This window comes from Scleropages formosus, chromosome 6 (assembly GCF_900964775.1).
Source record: "Scleropages formosus chromosome 6, fSclFor1.1, whole genome shotgun sequence".
Classification (NCBI taxonomy): domain Eukaryota; kingdom Metazoa; phylum Chordata; class Actinopteri; order Osteoglossiformes; family Osteoglossidae; genus Scleropages; species Scleropages formosus.
The window spans coordinates 7,171,225-7,182,814 of NC_041811.1; the positions used below are offsets into that span (position 1 = coordinate 7,171,225).

Consider the following 11,590-nt stretch of genomic DNA (forward strand, 5'->3'; position numbering starts at 1 on the left):
GCAGTCAGGAAGCCCGGAAGACAAAAAAAAGTGTGACTCCGGACGAACGGTTTTAAACTCTTAGGTGGCGGAACTCTCGCTGCTGGGAGAACACGTAAAACAAAAAAAACGTATGACTCCCGAGGCTGATTTACGCAGTTTAAAACCTAATACTGTGCGCGGCCAGCTATTTATCTATAGAAGGAAAGCGTGGAAAATGATTTGACTGGAGCTTCGTTTAGAGTAGGTCCCAGGAGTTCGGAAGGGAAAAGACGTGACACCGGAGGCGTGGCTTGGGCTCGAGCCGGCCGCACTTCCCGGAAGCGGCTTCATGGCGCAGTGAAGATGGCGACGCTGTCCGTGTGCCAGGCTCCGTGCGGTGGTTTCAGTTTCGACTACTGTAGAAGGTATGAATTAAAATCGAAAGAGGTATCAAGCTGTAGTCGAGACGCGTCCGGGAAGCGGTTAGAGCCCAGAAAAGCGCCTTTCCGGGCTCTCCGGGGAAACTAGACACCGCAGAATTGAGCTTTTCGGGGGGACCGGGACTCGGCGGCCCGCCTGTTGGAGCCGGGATGACTCAGGGAATTCAGGGTGCTCACAGTGGAAAAATCCTCGTTCTTCACATTTTTCACCGAGTAAATGGTTTAATTCATAATTATAAATATTCGGTCAATCTCTCCGCGCTCCACAGATTAATTTGATATATAATGTTTACCTTTTTTTTATGTGCAATTCTGTGGACTTAGACCTCATCATGATCATGCGAACAAGCAAGGCCGGCCGGGCTGTCAGTTTTATTGTCAGTGGATTTGTTTTACATTTTCAGCTTCTGAATAGTTTTTTTTAAAAAAAGATCTTACTTATTTCAAAATGCCAGGTGGTTGTTTTAGTTGTGGTACTGGCGGTTCTGAATTTTGCGTTTGTATTTTTGTTTAATCCACACGGTTATCTCAATTTAAATAGACAGTCGCACAAGAAGATGACTCAGCGGTGGAGATTTGAGGTCTTGGGGATGGAATTTCATATTTCTGCATGCTTAATCGAAATATTTACAAAGGAATTATAGAAGTAGTATTTCTTTGTATAGATATGTATTATAACAGTGTTTATGATTTAAACCAGTTCTTAATTTTCCAGACTCTGAGCTTCTTACGCACAAGTCCACAGATGCCATCTTTTAACCGAATTAACTACTTATTATTATGTCCCAAGATTTTAAGTATTATATGAATTTGATCTGTCTCCATGACTTATGTTCATTTTGAATGTGGAAATATTAAATGTTTTTCAGGAATGTTCTGCTGGAAGCGGAACTCGCCAAACTAGAGCGCAGTGTTCCTGCGGCCAGGAAAACGGGCACTACAATCTGTGGGGTGGTTTACAAGGTGAACACCTGCTAAAAGAGACATGTTTAAACGGCCTTTTTCGACCATATCGTTCCTCTGTGATGCTCATAAACTTTTGAATTGTTTTATTTTTACACTTGTTCGACAACTGGTCAGTTGGCCAAGTTTATAACATTTTGAATTGTAATGTTTCTGACATGCTTTAAGAAAGAGAAAAAAAAAAAAAAACATTGCAGTTTTGTGATTCAACTAGCCAACATTGTTTTGCTGTAATCAGTGTATAATACTGCTGCTTTTTCCTTGGAAGGATGGGGTTGTTCTTGGTGCTGACACCCGGGCCACAGAAGGAATGGTGGTGGCCGACAAGAACTGCTCCAAGATACATTACATTTCTCCCAACATCTAGTAAGTCTCAGCACACTTCTCTGATTTTCATCACATTTTGTTTGGTTGAGTAACCATGCCTGTATAGGAATTTTTCTTTTGTACTCTTTGCTTGGTTGTAAAACACAAATACAGAAAGAATTAAAGCTGTTTAAGTATATAGAAATGTTTGCCTTGTTATAAATACAAAATGAGTCCAACACCATCTGCTATGATCATCTATGTATTTGCTACTTGAATGTCACTTCTATAGGCAGCTACTTGAGGGATATGAACCAGCAATTTGGTGGTGTCAAACACACAAGCTGTGCATCGATAATCTTGTGTCTGTAGCTCTTTGTCTATTGTTGATACGCACTCTGAGATGTATGGCACTTTCTTGAAAAGCATCTCCCAGATAAAGAATTGTTAAGTAATGAGACGGGACGCTGAAGTTGTTTTATTCCTTGCCAGTAAAAGTGATTTCTAGAAGTGTTCTATCATGCACTAGTACCAAAGCTACAGTACAGCTGAGGCTCTCTGCCACTTCTTACCGGTTGTGCTGTGACATATAGTTGCTGTGGTGCCGGGACAGCTGCAGACACAGAGATGACAACTCAGATCATATCATCAAATTTGGAGCTGCACTCTCTGTCCACTGGACGCCTGCCGCGCGTAGCCACAGCCAACCGCATGCTTAAACAGATGCTTTTCAGGTACACCTTTCTGTGTGTGTGTGTGTGTGTGTGTGTGTGTGTGTGTGTGCGCGCGCGCGAAGTAGAGATTACGCATGTTTGTGAGCAAAAATAAATGATACGTCACAGCATGCATACTTCATAATTACTAATAACACTGAGTAAAGTGCAATTGAAGAATTATTTTTTATTGATTAACCACAATGTAATGAACCAGAGTATCAACATGTTATAAGTTCTGTAACATTAAATGCAGTTACAAATTATTTAATTACAGAAATTTACAACGAAAACTGACTCATTGTGGAAATGACTAGGATTCTACAAAGTTGTTTTGTATGAGTAAATGAAGTAAACTCATTACTTAGTAATTTTAGTTTAAAAAAGTGTAGGGTGGACTGTTTTGTTGTCTCATGGTTTTTTTTTTTTTTTGCTATTTCAGTGATGGACTTCAGGATGTGAATCCTGTCCATTTTCAGAGTCTAGCTATTGAAGTGCAGTATTTGTGCCTGCTAGAGTCTCAGTCACTTTAGGTGTTGGGAGTATGCCGTCATCTGAGCAATTTAAAGCTGTGCTTCTTTGGAGCAATAGAGCAAAGTTACAACAAAAGATTGCGGAAATAAAAGGCTTTATAACATAAGTGACAAAAACAAAATAGATGTACCAGGTATCCTTCAAAAGGTTTTTTTATTTTTTTTATTTTTTTTACAAAATGTCAAAAATTTTTATTTTCCACTGTAGGTCTGTGTTGTACTAATCACTATATTGCGTAACGTTCCCTTTTGACTTTCAGAAGTGTTTGGGAACCACCGATGTTTGAAACGTGGAAAGGAATTTATCAAAAAAAAATTGGGGTCCAAGCTCTGATTGCATTATATGCAATCCCACGTTGTATTGAAACGCGTTATATTGGGTCTACAATAATAGCAATAATGCTTCTTTCTGTCTAGGAGGACTCTAAACTGTGGCTCACACATAGTAAAGGACATTTTTAATATAGTTTAAGCAGTGTGTTTTGCTTGAAAGCGAAGAAATGGTCTGCCGACGGAGTATTTTTGGTGTATACGCATATATAAAATTATATAAATGATTCCTTTGTGACTCATGAAGAACGTCGCTGTCATTGTTACATTGTTTTTTTCTTTCTGTCTCTGGGTTTTAAACAACGACAGAAATGTAGAGATTTCCTGATATTTAGTATTATTTAGACTGAGCCGACATGGTTTTCTCTGCATGTTGTGAGTACCATAATTTTCCTTATCCAACAGGTACCAGGGGTACATCGGTGCTGCCCTGGTGCTGGGGGGTGTGGACTGCCTGGGACCCCATCTGTACAGCATTTATCCCCATGGCTCCACCGACAAGCTTCCCTATGTGACCATGGGTGAGCACCTGCTTCGTCCTTCCTTTTGTTCCCAGTCGCAGTTGGTTCTTGATCCACGCTGGTTGCAGGGAATGTCTGCTTTGAGGATGCAGGTCTGCTGAATTTTTACATCTGAGAGTTGTGTGATGACCCATCTGTCAACACTGGTTAATTATTTTTCTTTTTTTTTTTTTTTTTGTGAATAAGAATACTCAGTAATAATGTGCTGTCCAGCTGTTATGGAATGAAAATTCAGCAGGAACTTAACGTTAGGTGCTGGTGGTTCAAGAAAGGACCGTAATGAGGGGACAGCAGATACACCTGTACCTGTGTGGAGGGTGTTGGACAGGTTCACTGCAGACTTACTGCCTTACTGGGTATGGCAGGGGGCAGTCAGGACATCTTTGTACTGCTTCATCAAACATCCCTAAGTGACTAAACACAAGACAGTTTTGGTGGCAGGTTGTGTCATTAGAAGAGCAGTGTCTGGTCTTGACAGAACATCTCCACTAGAGGCCACTGTTGGTTAAGGGCTCAGAAGTAATTTCTCAAAAGCATTAATTGCATATCTCTCTGCTTTGTCTTTTTAATCTGGGAAGTAATCTGCTTTATTGAAATGTATTTTAAGTGAGGAGCCGAATGGCATCCTCTCTAACATTTGATTGCAAGTTATTTTACAAAGTAAACGGTACATTGTTTCCAGTGAGTCTGTGATGTGGTACAATAGTAAGCCTCCGGCTTTGTTAAATTACATTAACTTCTTTTACAAGAAGTAATCTGCTGACATGGTTTATTTTACATTTCTTTTAAATATTTAATCTTGCTTTACATGTAAGTGGAGTACAACTAAGTCCTTTTGTTGGCAAGAAACAGTCCCCCCCCCCCCTTCCCCAGGTTCCCTGAATTTAATAATTCACAATAAAAAAAAAAAGAAAAGACAGTGCCGGAGTACAGCTGCTGACAAAGGGGAGCTAGACTGGGGACACCGGGGGGGTGAATGGGATGGGAGGTTGAGAAAGAAAGCCGAAAACCCCCGGCAAACACTTCCTGCAGCTCCTAGGAGACGTTTGCTGCTTACTCAGGAGTGAGGCGGTGGCGGTAAAGAGCTTGTGCTGACAAAGGACAAATGTGATTACAGCAAACAGCGCAAGATCATACCACGTGGCTCAGAATGTTTCACGAACAAGAAAGGGGGTCACATCATGATATGCATGCATAAAAATAAACTGGGGGGCTTATTGGTCATGGACCGCATGTGGAGCAAAAGAAAACGTGCTGCCTCAGATGGGTGTTATTTCTATTTCCAATTTGTTTTGAACTTAGTTACAACCTCTGTCACTGGGGGGGACTTTATCTAATTTATCAAGGTTCTGCTGTGATCCCAACCAACTTGAATCTGTTCTCGTAGAAAAATATTTTTCTTTGAAACACTGTGCTACATGTCGAGTTTGTGCTGAGATGCTGAGCAATAGTTTGTGAGTGACACAGAGAGAGTGTGTTTCACTGATGTATGGATGAGTGACCCGTGGTGTATCTAGCAGCGTAAGTCACCTTGGTAAAGCGTCGAAGTGAATAAATGTAAATGTAGTTCTTTCTTCCGTTTGCTGCTTCCAGTTCACCAGTTTAGAGAGGTCAAAAGATCAAACCCCGGTTCATGGGCTCATAGGTTTGCATGTATTGCACTTGTAGGACTGTCTGCTATTGAAGAGACATGTATTTGTTCAATAAAGAGCATTTTCCTGGAACCCTGCCTTCAGTAGCTCCAGAGGGGATGCTACAATAGGTTATGTACATTCATTAATTTACTAGATACTTTTCTAAAAATTGACATATGTTGTATGTATTTTTTGCAAGTGTAGAAACAGCCAAGCTTTCTGCATTCGGGCGGCACAGTACCACACCAAGTAGCACTGCTGTCTCACAGCGCCTGGATGGTGTGAGCGTGGGTTCAATCCACGCTCAGTCTATGTGGAGTTTGCATGTTCTCCCCATGTCTTCATGGGTATTCTCTGGGTGCTCTGGTTTCCTCCCGCAGTCCAAAAACATGCTGTTTAGGTTCACCCATAGTGTGTGACAGAGAGAATATGTTCCACTGATGTATGGATGAATGACCCATTGTAAGTAGTGTATCTAGCAGTGAAATCACCTTGGTGAATAAGGTGTGTGGGCTGATGACACTACACAGTTCGTTGGAAGTCACTTTGGAGAAAAGTATCTGCTAAATGAGTAAAAGTAAATGTAATGCATAGCCATGCAAAGGGAACACTTAGAATTGAAGTTTATTGAAGTGTTGCAGATGACAAGATTTTCTGTGAAAATATAAGGGGTGTATGATAATTAACATATAAACATTTCTTCTCGATTTCAGGGTCTGGGTCTCTAGCAGCTATGGCAGTATTTGAAGACCGTTACAAACCAGACATGGAGGTGAGTGCTGTGTCTGTTAATGATATATAATAACTTTTTAAAAATGGAAGTCACCATAAATCGTGGAAACATGTCCTGTGGTGACAGATGTGGCGAAGCTGAAAGGTGACCATTGAAATCAGTAATGTTAATTGCAGTCTGGGTTCCTCTTGGGGTGGGGGGGTGCTGGAGCCTCTGGTATATCCCCACTAGGTGGAACTCCTCACCTGATCATTTCTGGTCACCAGCAAGTTTAGAGGCCTCTAATTGGTGTCCAGGGTTAAACTTTACCGGGCCATGGAACTTCGGTTAACTGGAGATGCGACCGTTGACCTGCATGAGTGGAGCTCTGGCCAACACACCGGATGGCATCATTAATAACTTGGGATCTCTGCACACTTCCATCACGAGAAGTTTAAAACGGCACTCCAGACAGATCAGGAGCACACCAAGGCCGTCTCGACCTGCGTTTCGTTTGCAAGGGGAGCAGGCGGGGGCGCTGGAGGCCTTCCTGCCGGGGCAGGATGATTTATTGAAACGTCGTGGTGCGAAACCATGAATAATGTATTGCCGAGGTGGAACATTAATCCCTTTTTGTGCTAATTGTCAGGAAGGCCCGGTTGAGGGCCAGGGTGTCCGCGAGACGGGCAGATCACAGGGGCGGAGCTCAAAGGCTGCCTGTCCTCCAGCCGCACCTATTGACTTGCAAATCAGAGCGAGGAGGCTAATTAATGCCCGGCTAATGAAAGCTGCATTTGAATGCCATTCGGGAGAGGAGGGAGCAGCAGTATAACGGGGGCTTCCTCCTTTCTCCACTATATCACTTGCGCCATTGAAGTTGAACACAGAGCGCATCAATATATGAACAAAGTTTTTTGTTTTTTAAATGAAAAAAATTAGCATTCATTTGAAGACGGGCGACTGTTGTTTGTTCTGTTGCTGTCGGCATTCCTTGGAGTCCCAGGGGGACCTGTCTGCCTCGGCAGACAGCAGGCACCCTTAATGAAGTGTTTGAGCCTCTAATGGGGACTTGCTGTGTAAGGTGTCGACGTGGCGTTGTTGCCGCAGGTCCAGAGCGCTCCAAACCGCTCAGCCCGCAGGCACAGTTGACAGAGCCACCTGCAGGGGGAGCTAAAGGGCCACTCTGTGTCCTGCTGCTGCTGCACATCACCCGGAAGCACCATCTGCCCATCTCCTCTTTCTCCATTCTCTGTATTACTTTGCCCTCCAGTCCTGCTTACAACTTCCTTTTATTTTATTTTTATATATGCTGTGTGTTTGTCGGAAAAGTTAAAAAGAAAAGTCCCCGCTCTTCCTTTGATATTTAAGACAAGCAGCGGAAAACTGCACGGTGTTGTCCTGCTGTTCCCCGAGGATTGTGGGTAAATCTCTCACCCATCTGGTGTAACCTGTCGGGGCCGGATGGCTGAGCCACATGCTGCTTAGAGAGGGCTTTTTGTCTCTGCTCAACACGACGCAGAGGTGCGAGGGGCGTGGAGAGTGGCGTAAAAGCAAGAAAGACACCGTTCAAGTTTGTGTGTCCGCTGTGTGTGCTCTGTATCAGCAGTGAAAAGATCCGCCTTGAAAATTAGCATAGCAAGTTATAAATTCAGTGTGAGATGATGCACAATATGCACGTCTTGTTCTGGTCCTTTTTATTATATACTATCTATAATTTGAAGTAATTGAGGGATTTATGAGGAAAAGTTGTGACCTTCTTTACCCCGGTCAATCATGGGTTTGTGGGATCAGCACTTAGTGGTGTTGGTACAGAAGTGTAATTTCCTGTTGTGGTATTTGTGAACTTTGTAGTGGAAAAAGTGTGGATTTATTCCAGGTGCTCTGGTTTCTTCTCACAATCCAAAGACATGTTTCTGGTGAACTGGAAATTCTTGGTGGCCTATAGTGTGAGTGAACTTGTGATGAATTGGCGTCCCATCCTCTAAGCACCCTGCCTCACACCCAGTGCTTCCAGAATAAACTCGAGGCCACCATGACCTTGTTCTGGAGAAGTGGTGATGGCTGATTTCAGAGCTCAAAGTCTCTTTTTCCTGATATCTTCCCAGGTTGGCAGTTATCTCCTGTCCTGCTCTCGGACCCTTGTGCATCCCCCTTCAGCCCTAGTTGGCTGTGGTTAGATTTTGCACAAGGCGCAGTCTCCCAGGATCCCCAGCTCTGCGAATGTGTATCGATTCACTGGATGCCGCACAGCCATGCCACACACAAAATATCTTTAAATGTATTTACTCTGGTAAATGGTGGATGGTGAGATGCTGCTTTAGGCCCTAACTGGTCATTGGGGGGGGTGTTGGTCCCTTTGTACCCCACTCCCACCCCAGTCCGCTCCTGCCCTAGTGCTGTAATACTGGGTGTTTTTGAGAACAAACAGATCAGTTGGTTTTCAGCAGTAGCACTCAGTTCACAGGGCAAGAACATTGCATGATCTAGAACATTCTGTTACGAAGACACTTAAGGAGCAGCGGTTTCTTCCACCCCGCCCCCGTCCCAGCTGAGATCCAGCGGATGGTTGGAGCTGCTGGGATTTAATGTGACAGCAGCTGCGGGGGGGGTCGATCACCCACAATGCTTTATTCCTCTGCGTTTTGTTCCACCCCCACCCCCCCTCAGAGACCATTAAGCTGAAAATAATTGGCTCAGTTTTCTCCCTAAACATCGATCGCTCGATGCACTTGACACACACTCACGCACACACACATTCTCAGTGTCGAATTGTGTGTGGCTCACCGAACAAAGGAGAATGGGTGTCTCGGCGTCCTAGCTAAATTGATTAATTTTCCCCAAGTTTCTGGTGTTTGTTTGTCGGTAGCAGCAGCAGCATCCCTTGAGGCCCCATAGTAAAGTACCAGGCTGTGGAGCCACACAGTGCATTCATCTTGAATAGCCTAAAGATGATTGTGTCAAAAGGGAAGTGGGGTCTGATGTGTGGCGCAGCATCCATGTGCAGTTCTCCTGCTGCCAGCAGAGGGGGTCCTCGCACTTTCCCCAGTCATCTTTCAGTTCTCAAGTGACAGTTTACCAATTTAGACAGCAGGGTAATTTTCACTGTATCAGTTCAGGGTAAGAAGCTCAATCAATGATGGTACAGCAGGAGCTGGGATTTGGACCTGTGACCTTTAGATCTCGGTGCAACAGCTCTTACCACTAGTTGTGCTGTTGTGGTTATGGGTGCACTTTGAGGAAAGTGGTGAACATTGATGCGACTTTGGGCAGGTTAGGAATTTAGGACGTGTGTTTGCCTGACCCTATCTTGACTGCGTTTCAGGAGGAAGAAGCGAAGCAGCTGGTGCGTGACGCCATTGCAGCCGGAATCTTTAACGACCTGGGTTCCGGGAGCAACATTGACGTGTGCGTCATCACCAAGGGCAAGGTGGACTACCTGCGGCCCCACGACGAGCCCAACAAGAAGGGCACAAGGTAAGGCACCCCTCCCCTGCCCCGTGGGTTCGACTCACACTGGTCCGTATGCAGCATCATATGTGCTCTCTTGTGTGTCTTTAACCAAATCGTGACACACACCTGGAGCATTCCTTTTGATGGATCGTTTTTTTTTGCCAAACGGCTCTGTGATTAATCAATATGCCCGTTTTGTTTGAAGACCCACTGAGCTCGAAGCACGACCCGAGTGAGTAAAGAGCTGATGCCGGTTTGAAGTGCTCTAGTTTCCCCACTGTCTCTGTCTTAGTTTGCTGCCTGTTCATCTCTAACGTGTGTGTTCTGGAGCCCGTTTAACCCATGTGCCACCCTGTCTTATTTTCGCTTTCATTAACTGGGTTTAACCGAGTGACTTCCTGCATGTGACTAAATGGCTCCCATGTGAGTGGAACATGGGTCATTTGACCATGCCTGCTAAACAGCGTTGTGGTTAGAGCCGTCATCTTTCAACTGGAGGACCCAAGTTCAGATCTTGTCTCCTGCTGTAGTACCCTTGATCAAGGTAGCGGCGACGAACTGATGTAGTAAAAATTACTCTACTGTATAAATGGGTAAATCAGTGTAAGCAGCTTAGTGTACAAACCTTACAGTATAAGATACTATGGAGAAAAGCCGACTGAATGAATAAATTAATTATTAATATCAGGACAGCAATCCAGAGACAATATAGTTACTGTGTTTTACCGTGGGACAGAAGTTGTGAATAATGCTCCTCCCGCTTCTTTCCCGTTCAGGGCCGGAAGTTACCGCTACAAGCAGGGGACGACCGGCATCCTGACAAAAGCCGTAACCCCGCTAGACCTGGAGGTGGTTGAGGAGACGGTACAGACCATGGACACCTCCTGAGTGGACCCAGCAGCCCCCCATGTTCTGTTCCATTTGTAATTGTACCCTGCCCCCCCACCCTGATGTGGAAGTGGTTTGTTTGCTCCTTGGTTTACAATAAAAACATGTTATGAACTTGGCCTTTGAGGATGTTATCTCCTGGGGGAGGTCATTTGATGCTCTGCAGGGGCCACGCAAGTTGGAGTTACATAGATGGACTCTGTGATTCCAAGTAGACTACAGTGTAGCACCACATCCCTGTTGTAGATGGTCACCTCTAAGGTCTCTGAGCATTATCGCATTAGTTTTTACCCTTCCTGCAGTAGGGTACATATTATTGTGGTACAGCTGGCACACTTGCCGATGCACATTCCTGTCACTCCTATCTTCTGCTTGTTTGGGAAGGAGGGGTAGAGTGGTCAGAAGAGTTGCTTTGTAACCTAGAGGTTTGAATCCCACCTGCTGTAGTTGCCCTTGATCAAGGTACTTGGACTGAAGGAATACAGTAAAATTACCCTGATATATGAATGGGTAAGTCAGTAAGTTCCTTAGCGTACAGAGCTCCCACTGTAAAGTGGCTTTGGAGAGAAGTGTCAGGTAACTGATAAACTAGTAATCAGTAAAAGCCGGTGTGCTGTAGTGGTGTTACGCCATTCAGGGACAGGAGTGACCCTCCTTTTGCTTTTGACTGTGTTTCTCCGCTGTCTTGATGGTCTGGCGCTCTGCTGTTCTTTGACAGAAGTTGATCAGGAAGAAAGGTCAGGATCCGAGGACGGTAGGCATATGCCTGCTTGTCGTGACTCGGATTTGTTCAGTCATGGGGCAAAGATACGTGCTGTCGCTGTGTTTTGCTGTGAGGTGTGCCGTGCTTTATTCAGTGAGACACCAGGAATTGGCAATTTCAGCTTTATTTAGGCTGTCAGCTAGCTGCTAAAGGACAAACGTTTCACAAGACTGGTTCTCCCAGTCGCAGCTGAGAGGTATAAATCTGAGCACTGATGAAATGAATGAGCAATGAGAACATACAGTAATTTAGAGTATGATATAGCAAAGGAGGATCACTTGTCTTACATGCCTTGTGGTTTACAATATTAACCTTTAAAAGGGAGTCCTGCGAATGTCAGTTTCAAACCCAGTTTTGTTCTTTGCCCATCGGCCTT

General features: G+C 44.4%; 1 protein-coding gene across 2 annotated transcripts; it reads left to right on the top strand.

Annotated features, from left to right (window-relative positions):
- The first annotated feature begins 288 nt into the window (after positions 1 to 288).
- Positions 289 to 10,542, top strand: psmb7 (proteasome 20S subunit beta 7). 2 transcript variants are annotated; one of them, XM_029253204.1, is made up of 9 exons: positions 289 to 386; positions 1,271 to 1,364; positions 1,633 to 1,730; positions 2,264 to 2,404; positions 3,652 to 3,767; positions 6,115 to 6,173; positions 9,436 to 9,587; positions 9,769 to 9,795; positions 10,340 to 10,542. In XM_029253204.1, the coding sequence occupies exons 1-9, from the start codon at positions 325 to 327 to the stop codon at positions 10,449 to 10,451; spliced, it is 861 nt and encodes a 286-aa protein (XP_029109037.1). In that variant the 5' UTR covers positions 289 to 324; the 3' UTR covers positions 10,452 to 10,542. The 2 variants fall into 2 exon arrangements, with proteins under 2 accessions (XP_029109037.1, XP_029109038.1); XM_029253205.1 differs by lacking the exon at positions 9,769 to 9,795 and having other exon boundaries at positions 10,340 to 10,539.
- The last annotated feature ends 1,048 nt before the right edge of the window (positions 10,543 to 11,590 follow it).

Bases quoted from the DNA above. Each gene is read 5' to 3' on its own strand.
- psmb7 (XM_029253204.1), top strand. From the start codon at position 325: ATGGCGACGCTGTCCGTGTGCCAGGCTCCGTGCGGTGGTTTCAGTTTC. The intron at 1,731-2,263 runs GTAAGTCTCAGC...TGTGACATATAG, and splicing joins TACATTTCTCCCAACATCTA to TTGCTGTGGTGCCGGGACAG. The intron at 2,405-3,651 runs GTACACCTTTCT...CTTATCCAACAG, and splicing joins CTTAAACAGATGCTTTTCAG to GTACCAGGGGTACATCGGTG.